This window comes from Bubalus bubalis, chromosome 22 (assembly GCF_019923935.1).
Source record: "Bubalus bubalis isolate 160015118507 breed Murrah chromosome 22, NDDB_SH_1, whole genome shotgun sequence".
NCBI lineage: Eukaryota > Metazoa > Chordata > Mammalia > Artiodactyla > Bovidae > Bubalus > Bubalus bubalis.
Genome location: NC_059178.1, coordinates 9,322,007 through 9,340,645, shown reverse-complemented (window position 1 = coordinate 9,340,645; position 18,639 = coordinate 9,322,007). Strand labels below are relative to the sequence as shown.

At 41.7% G+C, this 18,639-nt stretch overlaps 1 protein-coding gene across 10 annotated transcripts in view; it reads left to right on the top strand.

Annotated features, from left to right (window-relative positions):
* The window catches only part of DCC (DCC netrin 1 receptor), a 1,367,203-nt gene that overhangs the window by 1,262,779 nt on the left and 85,785 nt on the right, over window positions 1-18,639 (top strand). For all 10 annotated transcript variants that reach the window (XM_044934810.2, XM_044934809.2, XM_044934814.2 and 7 more), the window contains 2 exons: window positions 302-464; window positions 15,242-15,468. In XM_044934810.2, coding sequence (XP_044790745.1) covers window positions 302-464; window positions 15,242-15,468 — 390 coding nt within the window. The remainder of the gene's footprint in view (window positions 1-301; window positions 465-15,241; window positions 15,469-18,639) is intronic.

Below are 18,639 nucleotides of genomic sequence, written 5' to 3'. Positions count from 1 at the left end.
TGTTGTATGAATATATCACATTTCTCCATCCATTCATCAGTTGATGGCTCTGGGGTTTCCCACTTGTGGCAATTTTGATTAAGGTAGCTATGAATATTCCTCTGTAAGTTTCTGTGTGGACTTAGTTTCATTTATCGTGGGTAGATAATTTAGATCTTTCCTGTCATTTTTTAATTTCTTTTTTCCCCCTAGCTTCAGGAATGCCCAGAACAACAGGAACTCTGAATCCTTAGCCAAGTGTGATATGCCATAGGCTGCCACATGTCCTTAAACTGATCTCCATTTGCCTGTCTTTCTCCAGAACCACCCATTGGCAAGATGCACCCTCCACACGGCAGCGTCACTCCTCAGAAGAACAGCAACCTGCTTGTGATCATCGTGGTTGCCGTTGGCATCATCACAGTGCTGGTGGTGGTGGTGGCGGCCGTGGCTTGCACCCGGCGTTCTTCAGCCCAGCAGAGAAAGTAGGTAACAGCTATTTGCCAGAGGAAAGTCACTGTTTGACCTGAAGGCCATTTTTTTTAATGTTTAATCTTTTGGCTGCCACTGGTCTTAGTTGCTACATGCAGGATCTTTACTTACAGCATGTGGGATCTTAGTTCCCCGACCAGGGATTGAACATGTATCCCCTGCAATGGAAGCATGGAGTCCTAACCACTGGGCTGCTGGGGAAGTCCTGAATGCCATCTTTTTGAGTTAGATTTTTGATGTCTCTCTTCCTGTGCACGTTCATGACTCACCATGCATTCTTTATCTCCTCTCCTGACCTGGGCAAAAATCTTGCCTTTTGTCCATTCCAGGCCCATAAAATAAGTGGGTGAGGAAAAGGCTTGCAGCTGTAATAGCAGAATCCACCTGGACAAACACTTTGCACTTCTCTTTGATTTTACTTTTTTTTAAATTTTGACTGCAATGGGTCTTTGTTGAGCGGGCTCCTCTCTGGTGGTAGTGTGCAGAAGCTCAGCAGTTGTGGCACACGGGCTCCTCTAGTTGCGGAATGCCAGCTTAATTGACCTGTGTGGCATGTGGGATCTTAGTTGGCCAACCAGGGCTTGAACCTGTGTCCCCTGCATTGGAAGGTGGGTTCCTGACTGCTGGGCTAGCAGGGAAGGCCCTGATTTTAATCCTTGAGACCAGATTCTTATGTTCAAGTGAGGGTAGATGTTCCTTAAGTAACACTTAGAAAATGAACTTCACCATGTCCCTACTTATGACTGTCTCTGCAATTATGGATGAAAGGTTGGAGATGTGTGTTCCTCTAAAAATATTGATTTATCCCTTTTGACGTGGAGGTTCATAGGCATTTAGTCAATACCCGTCACATGAATGACTGAGTGTAGAATAGTTACAAAGTCAGGATAGTTATAATGCTATGGTATGTGTAGTTTGGAGGTAGTAGTTAGGATGGAAGAGAGATTCCAGAAATTCAAAATGATTCAGATTGCCTGGCTCTGGTTGACTTTCAGAAATTAAAAATTTTGAGGGTCTTAAAAATATTTTCATATCATGCACCTCTAGGTAATAATAATATATATGAGAATGATACATCAAAGTACAAAGTTTGAAATGGAAAGGAGGCTTGATTCAGCTTATCGCCTCCCAGCAATACCCTCTAACCAGCATATTAACCTTGTACCAGCCAGTTGTGGGAATCAGCAATAATCTTCTGGTTATTTTATGCCTCTTTGCCTGTCTGCTGCTGCTGCTGCTAAGTCACTTCAGTCGTGTCCGACTCTGTGCGACCCCATAGACGGCAGCCCACCAGGCTCCCCCGTCCCTGGGATTCTCCAGGCAAGAACACTGGAGTGGGGTGCCATTTCCTTTCCCAATGCATGAAAATGAAAAGTGAAAGTGAGGTCGCTCAGTCGTGTCCGACTCGTCGTGACCCCATGGACTGCAGCCTACCAGGCTCCTCCATCCATGGGATTTTCCAGGCAAGAGTACTGGAGTGGGGTGCCATTGCCTTCTCCCTTGCCTGTCTAGTACTTTTCAAATTCAGCCTGATATGGTTTTTCTCACCTGTGCTATTCTCACTGGATTGGCTATAACAGGCTCTTCCCTTAATTTTTGTTTGTTTTTGGCCTGAGGCATGGGCTCACAGGTGGCCGGTGTGACAGCTGTATACAACACACATTGCTAGAGAAAGACTCTCCAGCAAATAATCTTCTGTCTTCCCTGGCCAATACCTCTGCTTTTCTCTCTTTTTAAAAAATCCTATGGTCCTGTTTGTTGATTTCTACTGTATTTTCTAGCATTTTTAAGTAAAGTATTTAGTAACAATATACAGGAAGATTTCCATACTGTAGAAAGTAAAATAAAGATATAGAAGCAGTCTTTGCATTTCATTTATTTAGATGGCAGGTCAAATTTTATATCCGGCTGCATTCATTTGACTAGACTGTCTTGAAGCTGATGATAGCTGGTGTGCTGGTCCATTGTTCCCCAATAGGAAATCAGACAGAGTGAGATTTACAGGGTAGGTCTCCTGTGTAAGCTTTCAGGGAAGTCTTAAGGCTTCCCAGGTGGTTCAGATGGTAAAGAATCTGCCTGCAATGTGGGAGACCCAGATTCAGTCCCTGGGTTGGGATGATCCCCTGGAGAAGGGAAGGGCCACCCACTTCAGTGTTCTTGCCTGGAGAATTCCATACACAGATGAGCCTGGTGGGCTACAGCCGATGGAGTCACAGAGAGTCAGACAAGATTGAGCAACTAACAGACACAATCACATACTGAGCTTCTACAGTGCTGGGCAGTTAGTAAGCCTCTGGGGGGAAATCACTGTGACTGAGTAAGTCACTGAACAAATCTTGGTCCAGCAATCCCAGGAAAGGGCTTTTGTAAACAAAGCACAGTGGAAAATCAAAGCCTCAGGTGTCTGAGGCAGGGCTCAGAAAGATTCACTGAAATGGACGCAAGGAGGGTGTTGGTTTCAGGCCTTACTTCATGCCAGTTTTAAAAACACGGAGGCATTCACTAAAACTAATTGAATGAACTGAATCATCTGTAGCGTGGTATTTTGACTTCATCATGTTCATTGCTGTGAGAAGAATATCTGAGGGTCTTACTGATTAGATGAACTGGATTCCTGAACCTATCTTGTTTCTCTGCCGAGAACGCTCATCTTCTCCATATTACAAATATGGGATTTGATGCTATTTTGAGAAACTCTCAAATTGTCCGCACCCTAAGCACTTTGTTAGGAGCTTAAAGGTTTTTTTTTAGGAAGAGAAGAGGCTGAACCCTGGAGTGGCTTGTTTATATTTTAATTTACTTTTTGAATTAATTAATCAATTTGGCCGTATCAGGTCTTAGTTGCACGACGGGGAATCTTTGTTGCGTCCTGCACGGGCTCAGAAGTTGCAGTACACAGGCTCCAGAGGACAGGGGTTCAGTAGTTGGTGCACACATGATTAGTTGTTCCAGATCATGTGGGATCGTTTTTTTAAAAATTAATTAACTTGTTTATTTATGGCTGCACTGGGGGCTTTGTTCGTGCCCTTGGGCTTACTTTAGCTGCGGACAGCGGGCTATTGTCTGGTTGCAGAGCACAGACTCTTCGATGTGGCTTCTCTTATTGTACAGCATGGGGTCTAGGCACATAGGCTTCAGTAGTTGTAGCATGAGAGCTCAGTACTTGTGGCTCGCAGGCCCTAGAACACACAGGCTTCAGTAAGCTCAGCATGCGGGCTCCGTAGCAGTGGAGCACAGGCTTAGTTGCTCTGTGACATGTGGAATCTTCCTGGACCAGGGATCAAACCCATATCTCCTGCATTGGCAGGCAGATTCTTATCCACTGTACCACCAGGGAGGCTGAGCATGTGGAATCTTAGTTCCCCAACCAGGGATCAAACCCGTGTCCTCTGCATTGCAAGGTGAATTCTTAGCCACTGGACCACCAGGGAAGTCCCTGACTTGTTTTTAAAATTAGAAAATGAATGAAAGAATAAGTCACTCCATGAATGATTGAAAGTCTAAGGAAAGTTAATCTATGGTTCCTATGTTACTGTGCCTTAGGTTTTTCCTCACCCCATCTCCAAAGTCTCTTAATATTTACTTGGCATCTTGGTCTCTTTGTTTGTATGTGTTAACAAAGAAAAAAACACTTCTCCTTTAAGATATTTTTGAGTTTTAATTGAGCTTTTCTTGATTTTGTTGAGAACCTCTCCCCATACCACCACCATTGAACTTTGTAGAACAAATTATATAATGCAGATGAAAGCAAAATCAATTCTAATTTGAAACAGAAATAATGTCCATTACAGGCCTCTCAGAAATGGGAGTTTAAAGTGATTAATAAGGTGAAGTAGGAAACATCCATGGGCTTCTTCAATATTTCTTTATCTAGAACTGCTGGAGAATGTAAATTGTCTTTGTGTTTTATTGGAGGACTTGAATTATATCCAAATGGATTTGGAGCATATTTTTGTGTACTATCAGTAATGCTTCATTCACGTTAGTGTCTACACATTTTGTTCTGTGATTTATATAATGATGAGGTAATGAGCTATCTTGTCTGACTCATATTCTAGTTGGTTAGGTTTTATGTTATAAAATAGCTAACAGAAGTTAGAACCTAAGTTTGAGTTCTGATTATACCACCTCTTTAATTAAATTACTGGTATTTAATTAAACCTAAATGAAGACCTAATCTCTGTCAGTTTCCTCAAATAAAGTGAAAGTGAAAGTTACTCAGTTGTGTCCGACTCTTTGTGACCCCATGGACTATACAGTCCATGGAATTCTCCAGGCCAGAATACTGGAGTGGGTAGCCTCTCCCTTCTAGGGAAGCCCTTCCTCAAAGAAATGAGAATAAATACTTTCTATCAATTCTCTGGCAAATCCCATGGACGGAGGGGCCTGATAGGCTGCAGTCCATGGGGTCGCTGGGAGTCAGACACGACTGAGCGACTTCACTTTCACTTTTCACTTTCATGAAGAGAAGGAGATGGCACTGGAGAAGGAAATGGCAACCCACTCTAGTGTTCTTACTTGGAGAATCCCAGGGACGGGGCAACCTGGTGGGCTGCCGTCTCTGGGGTCGCACAGAGTCGGACATGACTGAAGCGACTTAGCAGTAGCAGCAGCATCAACTCTCTACCACCAAAATTCCACATGGACTACTACTAAATTATAGAATCTCATGATAGCATTTAGATTCAAATTCACATGAAATAAAAATAACTTTACATTTCTTTTTTGGTTACTAACTTAAAATCATACTACTTTGAAGAGACTTCCCTTGCACATCTTGAATTAGTGAGATTATAGTAGAATATCATAGTATGGAAATTTTATGTGTGCGTGTGTTTCCCTCAGTTTTTTTTTTTAATTATTTATTTTAATGGGAGGATACTTATAATATTGTAATGGTTTTTGCCCTGTATCAACCTAGATGTCCATCAGCAGATAAATGGATAAGGAAGCTATGGTACATATTATATACAATGGAATATTACTCAGCTATAAAAAGGAACACGTTTGAGCCAGTTCTAATGAAGTGGAAAATTTGTGTTTTCAGGCTTAAATTGATGGGGGATTTAAGAGCTTTTTAATGAAGTAATACTATTTCCCTGGCTAAAATGTAGAACATATATTATAAGTTAGAATGTATCTGTAGATACTTAAGGCAAAATATTTGACAGAGAGACTATCCTGGAAATTCTGGACACATGACTACCACATGGACACATGGGTAGAGTTGTCTGAATACATTAAATTTAAATGTGTACTACAGTCTGGAGTAAAATGGGTGCCCAACCGATTTGGTTCTTACCCATTCACATCCCCAGCAGACCAATTAAAAATGAAGAAAGAAACTCTTCTTAGAGTTACAGATTATTTGCAAAGTTAGGAACAGATAGCAAATAAGGAGTCAGTAAAGAAACCTTTAAATATTTCCAAGTCAATAATGACAAATTTTTATTATTCACATCAAGTGATTACTATGCATAGTGTGTGATCTACAAAGTAACAAATCTGCTTACTGTTAACTCTTGAGATAAAAATGTTTCTGCAATTTCCCAGGGACTTCCTGGTGTTTTAACTGTATCTGTTACCATTTAGTCCTCTCTACTTTTTCAGTTTTCTTACGTGCCATGCCCCAGTGCATGTTCCTTGCTCCAGTGATGCAAAAGCCATGTCATTTTTTCATTCATTTTTTATTTTTATTTATTTTTTATACATCATGAAATGATGATTACATGGGTTAAGTGAATATCCATCATCTCATATAGATATAAACTTAAATAGAAATAAAATTCCCCTTTTATGAGAATTTTTATTTTTAATATAAATTTATTGTAATTGGAGGCTAATTACTTTACAATATTGTATGGATTTTGCTATACATCAACATGAATCTGCCACGGGTGTACACGTGTTCCCCATCCTGAACCCTCCTCCCACCTCCCTCTCCGTACCATCCCTCTGGGTCATCCCAGTGCACCAGCCCCAAGCATCCTGTATCATGCATTGAACCTGGATTGGTGATTCATTTCATATATATTATACATGTTTCAATGCCATTCTCCCAAATCATCCCACCCTCTTCCTCTCCCAAAGTGTCCAAAAGACTGTTCTATACATCCGTGTCTCTTTTGCTGTATCACATACAGGGTTATCATTACCATCTTTCTAAATTCCATTTATATGCGTTAGTATACTGTATTGGTGTTTTTCTTTCTGGCTTACGTCATTCTGTATAATAGGCTCCAGTTTCATCCACCTCATTAGAACTGATTCAAATGTATTCTTTTTAATGGCTGAGTAATACTCCATTGTGTATATGTATCACAGCTTTCTTATCCATTCATCTGCTGATGGACATCTAGGTTGCTTCCATGTCCTGGCTATTATAAACAGTGCTGCGATGAACATTGGGGTACACGTGCCTCTTTCAATTCTGGTTTCCTCAGTGTGTATGCCCAGCAGTGGGATTGCTGGTTAATAAGGCAGTTCTATTTCCAGTTTTTTAAGGAATCTCCACACTGTTCTCCATAGTGGCTGTACTAGTTTGCATTCCCACCAACAGTGTAAGAGGGTTCCTTTTTCTCCACACCCTCTCCAGCATTTATTGCTTATAGACTTTTGGATAGCAGCCATTCTGACTGGCATGAAGTGGTACCTTATTGTGGTTTTGATTTGCATTTCTTTGATAATGAGTGATGTTGAGCATCTTTTCATGTGTTTGTTAGCCATCTGTATGTCTTCTTTGGAGAAATGCCTGTTTAGTTCCTTGGCCCATTTTTTGATTGGGTCGTTTATTTTTCTGGAATTGAGCTGTAGGAGTTGCTTGTATATTTTGAGATTAGTTGTTTGTCAGTTACTTCATTTGCTATTATCTTCTCCCATTCTGAAGGCTGTCTTTCACTTTACTTAGAGTTTCCTTTGTTGTGCAGAAGCTTTTAATTTTAATTAGGTCCCATTTGTTTATTTTGGCTTTTATTTCCAATATTCTGGGAGGTGGGTCATAGAGGATCCTGCTGTGATTTATGTCGGAGAGTGTTTTGCCTATGTTCTCCTCTAGGAGTTTTATAGTTTCTGGTCTTACATTTAGATCTTTAATCCATTTTGAGTTTATTTTTGTGTATGGTGTTAGAAAATGTTCTAGTTTCATTCTTTTACAAGTGGTTGACCGGTTTTCCCAGCACCACTTGTTAAAGAGATTGTCTTTTCTCCATTGTATATTCTTGCCTCCTTTGTCAAAGATAAGGTGTCCATAGGTGTGTGGATTTATCTCTGGGCTTTCTATTTTGTTCCATTGATCTATATTTCTGTCTTTGTGCCAGTACCATACTGTCTTGATGACTGTGGCTTTGTAGTAGAGCCTGAAGTCAGGCAGGTTGATTCCTCCAGTTCCATTCTTCTTTCTCAAAATTGCTTTGGCTATTCAAGATTTTTTGTATTTTCATAAAAATTGTGAAATTATTTGTTCTAGCTTTGTGAAAAATACCGTTGGTAGCTTGATAGAGATTGCATTGAATCTATAGATTGCTTTGAGTATTGTACTCATTTTCACTATATTGATTCTTCCAATCCATGAACATGATATATTTCTCCATCTATTAGTGTCCTCTTTGATTTCTTTCACCAGTGTTTTATATTTTTCTATATATAGGTCTGGAGAAGGCAATGGCACCCCACTCCAGTACTCTTGCCTGGAAAATCCCATGGACGGAGGAGCCTGGAAGGCTGTAGTCCATGGGGTCACTGAGGGTCAGACACGACTGAGCGACTTCACTTTCACTTTTCACTTTCTTGCATTGGAGAAGGAAATGGCAACCCACTCCAGTGTTCTTGCCTGGAGAATCCCAGGGACAGGAGAGCCTGGTGGGCTGCCATCTATGGGGTCGCACAGAGTCGGACATGACTGAAGTGACTTAGCAGCAGTAGCAGTAGCAGTAGCAGCATATATAGGTCTTTAGTTTCTTTAGGTAGATATATTCCTAAGTATTTTATTCTTTTTGTTGCAATGGTGAATGGAATTGTTTCCTTAATTTCTCTTTCTATTTTCTCATTATTAGTGTATAGGAATGCAAAGGATTTCTGTGTGTTGATTTTATATCCTGCAACTTTACTATATTCATTGATTAGTTCTAGTAATTTTCTGGTGGAGTCTTTAGTGTTTTCTGGGAGGAGGATCATGTCATCTGCAAACAGAGAGAGTTTTACTTCTTCTTTTCCAATTTGGATTCCTTTTATTTCTTTTTCTGCTCTGATTGCTGTGGCCAAAACTTCCAAAACTATGTTGAATAGTAGTGGTGAAAGTGGGCACCCTTGTCTTGTTCCTGACTTTAGGGGAAATGCTTTCAATTTTTCACCATTGAAGATAATGCTTGCTGTAGGTTCATCATATATAGCTTTTATTATGTTGAGGTATGTTCCTTCTATTCCTGCTTTCTGGAGAGTTTTTATCATAAATGGATGTTGAATTTTGTCAAAGGCTTTCTCTGCATCTATTGAGATAATCATATGGCTTTCATTTTTCAATTTGTTAATGTGGTGTATTACGTTGATTGATTTGCGGATATTGAAGAATCCTTGCATCCCTGGGATAAAGCCCACTTAGTCATGGTGTATGATCTTTTTAATGTGTCGTTGGATTTGGATTGCTAGAATTCTGTAAAGGATTTTTGCATCTATGTTCATCAGTGATACTGGCTTGCAGTTTTCTTTTTTTGTGGCATCTTTGTCAGGTTTTGGTATTAGGGTGATGGTGGCCTCATAGAATGAGTTTGAAAGTTTACCTTCCTCTGCAATTTTCTGAAAGAGTTTGAGTAGGATAGGTGTTAGCTCTTCTCTAAATTTTGGTAGAATTCAGCTGTGAAGCCATCTGGACCTGGGCTTTTGTTTGCTGGAAGATTTCTTATTACAGTTTCAATTTCTGTGCTTGTGATGAGTCTGTTAAGATTTTCTATTTCTTCCTGGTTCAGTTTTGGAAAGTTGTACTTTTCTAAGAATTTGTCCATTTCTTCCACGTTGTCCATTTTATTGGCATATAATTGCTGATAGTAATCTCTTATGATCCTTTGTATTTCTATGTTGTCTGTTGTGATCTCTCCATTTTCACCCCCACTATCTCTTTGATCTTCACATTTCTAGTCCTTAGTACATTTCTTGGCACATTTACCATCCACAAATGTTCACTGAATAAACAAAGGGATACATTTTGTGAAACAATGGATGATGTTGGAGAAGGGGAGTAAAGAGAGTTTTTGCTCATGTATCAGTGGAGGAAACCAGTTCACACACAGGGAGCATCTGGTCAGCTCAGTTAGACAGACAGTGATCAATGCAAGGTGAGTGGTGTTGAGAAATATGAGGGGGCGTGATTTAGCTATTTTAAGATTATACTGACCTAAATTGGTCAGGAGTGTTCCCTGAAGAAGACAGGCTTGAAGGGATCTTAAGTAGTTTGTAAGTAAATAGGACTGTGAAGGCGTTGTGGGCAGAAGATTGGATGGATGGATGGATGACTACTAGCTATCTAGATAGATAGAGAAATCCATAGATAGGACAAATAAGACCTCATCAGAATTTGATCATGCTGTGGAAGCTTTGCCACAGTATGACAAAGAGCAGGTAGAGCCTTGAAGATTCCTTGCTCTGCCTTTATTCAAGAACACACGGATGGGAAGAGACCCTGCAGCTATTTTTGGAAGCCAAGATTACTGGTACCTAGAAAAAAAGGTGTGTGTGTGTTGGGGCAGGAAGGATAGCATAACATATTCTACATCTGGGCTTGTTCAGTGGCTCAGCAGTAAAAGATGCTCCTGCAGTGCAGGAGACATGGGTTCAATCCCTGAGTCGGGAAGATCCCCTGGAGGAGGGCATGGTAACTCACTCCAGCATTCTTGCCTGGAGAATGCCATAGACAGAGGAGCCTGGCGGGCTACCGTCCACACTGTCACAAAGAGTCAGACATGACTGAAGTGACTGAGCACATACGAGCACGCACGCATTCTGCATCTAATATTAAAACCTAGCTTTATACTAAACTAAGAAAATCTGGTTTTCTTTCACTAAAGACAGTGCTTCTCAAAGTTTTGGTGCATCAGATTTCCCTCGAGGGCTGTTAAAACACAGCCTGCTGGGTCTCAACACCATTTGCAAGTTTCTGATGGGACTGGACCTGCAAATGTGCATTTCTGACAATTTCCAAGGTAATGCCAGTTCTGCTGGTCCAAGGACCAGACTTCGGGAACCATTGCACTGGGTTCATCTCCATACAGGATTCCAGTGGTGAGATAGAGGAACTGGGGACAAAAACAGGCAGCAGTTATTTAGTCAGGGAATCAGCAGATAGACAAAAGGTTCACATGACAGTTCTTCCTACAGGTTTTAGGACAAACTCCACACAGTTTAGTTATGAGCAGATGCCAGTTTTATTATAGACCTGCTACATGGACCACTGGGTTACTACCAGCAGGCAGGGGGGCCTCTCCAAGGCCAGAGATTTCTCTCTTGAGAAGAGACATTATAGAAAACAGAAGAGGTTAGATGGTCGACAGACCATATACAAAAAGGAAATAAAGTCTGCTTAGAAATCTTTAGATTGTTGATAACTGTCAGCTGAGTGGATAAGCAGCTACTTGGAAGTGGGCTGTGATCTGATTAAAATCCATCAGAAAAATACTTATGCATTTTATCAAGAATAATAATTTGTTTCCAAGTGGAGGTTATAAATCATAACATACTAAAAAGGTTCTGCCTTGAACAAATTTAGAACTTTTTTTTAAGTAGGATACGCCTGGAGATGCTTGGTACTGAAGTCATGGGGACTGGTAAATGAATGAATGAATTAGGCATGAATGTAAGCAAGCGAGGCAGAATTCATCATTTCCTTCCAGTTTCATAAATTATTTTACAAACATCTTTACCACAAGCTATTTAAATATTGAGTTATCATGGACATTCTGATGATTTTGTCCTAGATTTGGGAACTGGTGTTCCTCTGTATGAAGTCGTATGGGCACCAGGGTTTAACTTATTTAGCATTGTGATATGTTAGAAAGATGCTTGGGTGAAATCTCCCAGTTTGAAAATGACATGAAGTTCTTCTAAATGGCCAGAGATGGATTACACAAAGAGTTATGTGTGCACTGCAAACTCGTTTCCTGTGGGCCGGTGAAGTGTACGGAAATGAATTCAGGGAATAAATGGTTAGAGTTATTATCTTAAACACAAGAAAATGGTCTAGGGGCTATTATAGACCATTGTCTAGAGTCAGTGTGAGGCTGCTCCCAGGAAATCAGCACATTTTAGATACTTGTTGGGAAAATATTAGAGCAGAAAACCCTACACATTTTTTCCCACTAAATAGATATGAAGTCTGGATTTCTTTCTTTATATCCTCATCAGCCTAGTTGAAGAAAGACAAAAAACATTGAGAAATATGAACAAATCATAGAACAAACATGTACTAATGGCCTAATATGTACAAAGCATCTTATCCAGCAATTGGGGAACCAAAGTCATTCTCAGTGGCCTTGAATAGGTTACAGAGTCTCCACTGAGAGTAGTTTGTTTGAACCATTTAGCTAACAAGAAAGCAGTTATCCTCGTAAGCCATCCATTTCACGTGAGAAAACTGAGAAAGAGGTACTCCTCTGGGCTTCTGCCAAAGGTTAGCTTTTAACTGTCTGAATTCTGCCTTATGAAGCGATGTTATTATTTTAAGAGAAACAGAAGCTACAAGCAGAGGTTTAAAAATTTATAAAACTATAGAGCAGAGGTTGAAAACCATTTCTAAAAAGGGCCCAGGAGTAAATATTTTAGCCTTTGTGGGCCATATGGTATTTGTTGTAACTCTTCAACAATGCAATGCGAATGAATGAGCTTGGTGGGTTTCCAGTAAAACTTTACAAAAACAGGCACTGCAGGCTTCCGCTGCTGGCCAGAGAAGATGCTGAGTTCGGTATGGTGGTGGCTGTGTCGCCTCCTGCTGGGGTTGCTGGAGGCCCTGAGCCCCAGCCCTGGGAGCCCGCTGAGTAGAGCAGGGTGAATGCAGTGCTGCATGGGCAGAACTTGTGTTGATGGGAGCCATTTTCTACCTTCTGCTGGTGACCATGATCCTTATGGCATTTTGTGTCTACAAACCCATCTGGCGCCAGGGATAGCTAAGCAAAGAAGTCCTTCCATGAGCATTTGGAAACAAAATAAGTTGAGCTGTACAGGGGTCAGTGGAGAAGTTGAAATCAGAACTCTCCTGCTTGAAAATAATCTTTGGTCTGGATAGTTGGTAAATTCTGAATAATTTAGGGAAAAAAAAAAGTCTAGCTGTTATCTCATCCTAATGCTGGAATGCAAGCACTGGGCCATTGATTCTCCTTCTCATTGTTTCCTCTTAGACTTCCCTGGTAAGGGCCTTCCAGGTTACAGTAGTGGTAAAGAACCTGCCTGCCAGTGCAGGAGACATAAGAGACATGGGTTCGATCCTTGGGTCAGGAAGATCCTCCGCAGGAGATCATGGCAACCCACTCCAATATTCCTGCCTGGAGAATCCCATGGAGCCTGGTGGGCTAGTACATAGGGTCACAAAGAGTCAGACATGACTGAAGCGACTTAGCACGTACTTGTTTAAAGTAAGACCTGAAGCTCCGGGGTTCAATGTGAAGATGGAGTACTTAAGAGAAAGAAAATATCACTTTGTGAGTAATGTAAAAACCACACTGGAAAGGACTAATCATTAATGTTTGAAAATATCAGGAAGGGAAAGACCTAACACCCTCATTCCCTACTTTAGAACCAACTGGTCACAGTGGGGTTAAGAATCACAGGTGTTTGAAGTTATCCCGAGTTGGCCAAAATGCTCCATTTGCAAAGCAGCATCAGCTGTGGGTAACGTAGGCTGCCGCTCCTCTTGCCGCATGGAGCTCTGCGCTCAGACGCCCTCTCTGAAGTTGGGGTCACACAGGTAGGCCTCTGGCCAGGGGCACCCTTGGGCTGGGAGGCTCCTGGGGGGAGAAGGGGACTGGAAGTGTTAGCAGCTGGCCCGTCTGAAAAAGAACTTGTCCCACTTGAACACGTTGATCTCCTTGCCCTACACCAAAATCTTCCCAGCCCATGGCCTGGAAGCCAGAGCAGTTTCTATGATTTGGAAAAAGAGACTCCCCAGGAGCTCTTTTCAGCCCCGGGTGGGGAGGGCACAACAGAACTGCATATTCCACATAGGAGGCAGAGTGGTGGTGTGTGTGTGTTTACACAAACTTAATTCCAGCTGTGAAAATGCTGCTTTTTCTTTGCACTGTTGGTGCACTGGAGTTTTCCTCCACAGAAATGATACTTTTGTACTTACAGTATTTTTTATATTTTAAATGTGCTAGGTTTAACTTTGTTATAAAATTAAAATGCTCACCTTGTTTGTGCTCCCTTTAAGCACAGCACTGTTTTTCTTTGTTTGTTTGTTTGTTTGTTTTAACAACCTGCCCTTAATGTGAAATAACTGATGTGGGATACCATAACTGTTTACCTAAGGATTTTGTTTGTAACTATCATGGAGCCACCAAATCATTCATTGTTCTTGCTTTTGAGCAAGATGCCAATTAAAACAAATGTAAAATCTTAAAAAAAAAAAAACTACAAGAAAAACTACACAAAAGTAAACAGTGGAGGATGTGGCCTTCAGGTCATGGTTTACTGACCCCCTGCTCTGCTGCTGCTGCTAAGTCGCTTCAGTCATGTCCGACTCTGTGCGATCCCATAGATGGCAGCCTACCAGGCTCCGCCATCCCTGGGATTCTCTAGGTAAGAACACTGGAGTGGGCTGCCATTTCCTTTTCCAATGCATGAAACTGAAAAGTGAAAGTGAAGTTGCTCAGTCCTGTCCGACTCTTAGCGACCCCATGGACTACAGCCTACCAGGCTCCTCCACCCATGGGATTTTTCCAGGCAAGAGTACTGGAGTGGGGTGCCATTGCCTTCTCCGGACCCCCTACTCTAGAGATTGGCAAACCTAAGCCTCCGGCTGTTGACTCAGTCTGCAGGGAACATTGCAATCTCACTAGCACCAAGAGGAGACTGCTGCTGAAAAACAAATTAAGGATTGCTAAATGCTTAATTTGAAAATAAGAGATGTTTACAGCACACTTCCAAATGGCTTCTTCTTTTGTCAAAGGATCGGTCTTTAAAAAAAAAAAAAGATGGGTCCTATTGTGTTCGAATCCAGACACTCAGTGACTCCAAGATGAAAGCATTTTATTCTCCCGAGAATGTGTTTCTGCAGCATTTTTGTCTTCAAAGGGCCATCTCCCCAGTTGCACAGGAAATTGGACAGCTGAGGTACACACTTTCTTCTAAGCCCCAATCTTGGCTGTTGGCACAAATCCTGGCCTTTTCATTTCCATTTGCCCTTTGGAAGCAACGCTGTCATTTATCTGCTAGACAGATGTTGCCGTCGGGTACCTTATGCCTGGCTCCAAAGAACGGCATATGGCTCCATCTAACCCACCGTCACCTCGCGCTGAAGCCCGCAGCGGGGACGCTGGCGTGAAGCGCTCCCTGGCAGGCCGCCGGGCCCCGGGGAGGCCGCGCCGCGTCTCCGGAAGGCGGCAAAGCTCCAGGGAAGGAGAGGAAAGGCAGCCGGGCCGAGGCTGCCAGCGCCTGGATTTCACGGGGTTCCTCCTGGGAGCGCTTTTGTTTCCTCTCTCTCGCTTCTAACTTGAATTGACTAAGAAAAAAAAGAGAGAGAGGAAAAGCCATCAAATAAAGGTACTCTCATCTGCCTCCTAATTTTGTTCCATAGGAAACGGGCCACCCACAGCGTTGGCAAAAGGAAGGGCAGCCAGAAGGACCTCCGGCCCCCGGACCTGTGGATCCATCATGAAGAAATGGAGATGAAAAATATCGAGAAGCCGCCTGGCACAGACCCGACGGCGAGAGACTCCCCCATCCAGAGCTGCCAAGACCTCACGCCCGTCAGCCACAGTCAGTCAGAGACGCAGCTGGGGAGCAAAAGCACCTCTCATTCAGGTAACTGACCTCACTGGCGGCAGGAAAAACATCCCACGCTGAACCCCGCCCAGAGGAGCTCTTGATGCCCTCTTTGTGTGTGCGAGCTTGTCGTGAAATCATGGCTTTTTATGTATTGATACTTTGTAACTTACATATGTATGTTATATATAACACGATTTTTTATATCCACACATTATATTTGAAGGGCTTCCCCAGTGGCTCAGCAGTAAAGACTCTGCCTGCCAGTATAGGAGCCACGTGGGTTCAATCCCTAAGTCAGGAAGATCCCCTGCAGGAGGGCATAGCAACCCACTCCAGTCTTCTTGCCTGGAGAATTCCATGGACAGAGGAGCCTGGAGGGCTACAGTCCATGGGGTCTCAAAGAGTCAGACATGACTGAAGCAACTTAGCATGCACACACGCGTTATAATTAAAACATAATAAAGGAATAATGGGGCTTCCCAGGTGGCTCAGATGGTAAAGAATCTGCCTGCAATGCGGGAGACCTGGGTTTGATCCCTTGGTCGGAAAGATACCCTGGAGGAGGCCATGGCAACTCACTCCAGTATTCTTGCCCAGAGAATCCCATAGACAGAGGAGCCTGGAAGGCTACAGTCCATGGGGTCTCAAAAGAAGTCGGACATGACTGAGTGACTAGGCACACGTAGGAATAATTATCACCACAATTGGATACATTAAATGGTCATCTTTACAGAAATATATTCTGCAAATTGTACATATCCTAGAGAATGGTACAATAAAAAAGCAGCAACAGTGAAACAAAATATAAGTAAAATTAGCAGGTTATTCATAAATACCTCTTAGCTCAAGGAATTTTTCCAAGTTAATCTGAAGTACATAAAATTACTAAGTAATACCATCCCAAATGGGAGAAGGCAATGGCACCCCACTCCAGTACTCTTGCCTGGAAAATCCCATGGATGGAGGAGCCTGATAGGCTGTAGTCCATGGGGTCACGAAGAGTTGGACAGGACTGAGTGACTTCATTTTCACTTTTCACTTTCATGCACTGGAGAAGGAACTGTTCTTGCCTGGAGAATCCCAGGGACGGCGGAGCCTGGTGGGCTGCTGTCTATGGGGTCGCACTGAGTCGGACACGACTGAGCAACTTAGCAGCAGCATCAGCACCATCACAAGTTGTCTCCCACTTTTGTGGATATATATACTTGCCAGTCATTCTCGGGTCATTTACCAATAGTTAAAGTAATCTGATGTAAATTTGGTTGATTAACTGGGTTTACTTTCTATTCTATCATCTTGTCAAATGCCTTGTATAATTGTGACGCTTCTTGAAACTTCTAAGAGACAGGAGGCAATCCAGTTAGGACATATCGAAATGTGGAGGCTAAATGAACCAATTGCATTTTGTTACATCTTGAACAAAAGTTTTGTCAAGGCAAAATTTGAAGCCATTTGTACATATTTTACTTCCCTGTGTCTTTGAAAAGTTGATTTTAAATTTTCTGTCAATCCCTTGCTTTAAAAAAAAGTCACTTCAGGGACACTTGAAGTATGAAAACATCAACTATTCTGTTACTTTGCCTTGATTACCATGGAGATCGACTGTCATCCCTACACAATCACGTTATATGATCACTCAGTTCAGTTCAGTCGCTCAGTCGTGTCTGACTCTTTGTGACCCCATGGACTGCAGCACGCCAGGCTTCCCTGTCCATCACCAACTCCCAGAGCTTGCTCAAACTCACTAGCCTAGTCAGATGGAGTCTCCCTGAAGGCTCTGTTGGTGTACCAAGTGATCTAAAGGAAAAAAAAAAACAAAAAAAAAAAACAGCCTGCTGTTTAATGATTTGGTGCAGAATAATCCATGTCCAGGAATAACTGAGAAATAAACAGAAAATGGTTGTTAGGATATATCACTTTATATGGGCTCTTATAGTTTCAAAATGCTTATGGGAAGTTACATAATCAACCCAATACTCTCATCAAGAAATTGCTTGGTCAATTCATTGGGTCAGAATCAGTAGCTGGTTTTATTTTGGTTTGGTTTTTTTGAGTAGGAAATTAAAAGTGTATTATACCACTGGCAAATATATTAATAATTCAAATAGACTTTGGAAAACACAACTGTATGAATAATCCTTATGAATCAGTTGTCTATGGAAATAATTAGATTCAATAAAAAAATGCTCAATCATTTATCTGCATTACTTTTCTCCAGACAATTTAGCTTTTTTTTTTTAAAACAAATTTTATTGGCGTATAGTTGCTCTACACTGTTGTTATTTTCTGTTGTATAGCCAAGTGAATCAGCTATCTATATACACATATCTCCTTCCTTTTGGCTTTCCTTCCCATTTAGGTCACATTGAGCATTGAATAGAGTTCCCTGTGCTATGCAGTAGGTTCTCGTTAGTTGTCTATTTTATATATCGTATCAATTGTGTGTATATATATACATATACATATATATCAACCCCAGTCTCCCAATACATCCCATATCCCCGCTTTCTCCTTGGTAGCCATATGTTTGTTCTCTATGTCCGTGTCTCTGTTTCTACTTTGTAAATAACATTATCTATACCAAAGTTTTCAAATTCCACATACATGCATTAATCTGCCATATTGTTTTTCTCTTTCTGACATAACCTCACTCTGTATGCCATTCTTTAGGTCCATCCACATCTCTACAAATGACCCAATTTTGTTCCTTTTTATGGCTGAGTCATACTCCATTTTATATATGTACTACATTCTTTTTATCCTGGACATTTAGGCTGTTTCCATATCCTGGCTATTGTAAGGTTCAGTCCCTGCATCTTGAAGATCCCCTGGAGAGGAAGTGGCAACCCACTCCAGTATTCTTGCCTGAGAAATCCATGGACTGAGGAGCCTAAGGGGCTCCAGTCCATGGGGTCGCAAAGAGTCGGACGGGACTTGGTGACTGAACACACATGCATACAAGGAACCTCCATCCTGTTCTCCATAGTAGCTGTATCAGTGTACATTCCCACCAACAGTACAAGAGGGTCCCCTTTCCTTCACACTCTCTCCAATATTTATTGTGTGTGGATTTTGTGATGGTCATTTTCACCAGTGTGAGGTGATATCTCCCCCACCCTGCCCCCCTTGTAGTTTTGGTTTTTCATTTCTCTAAGAATTAATGGTGTTGAGCATCTTTTCATGTTTGTTGGCCATCTGTATGTCTTC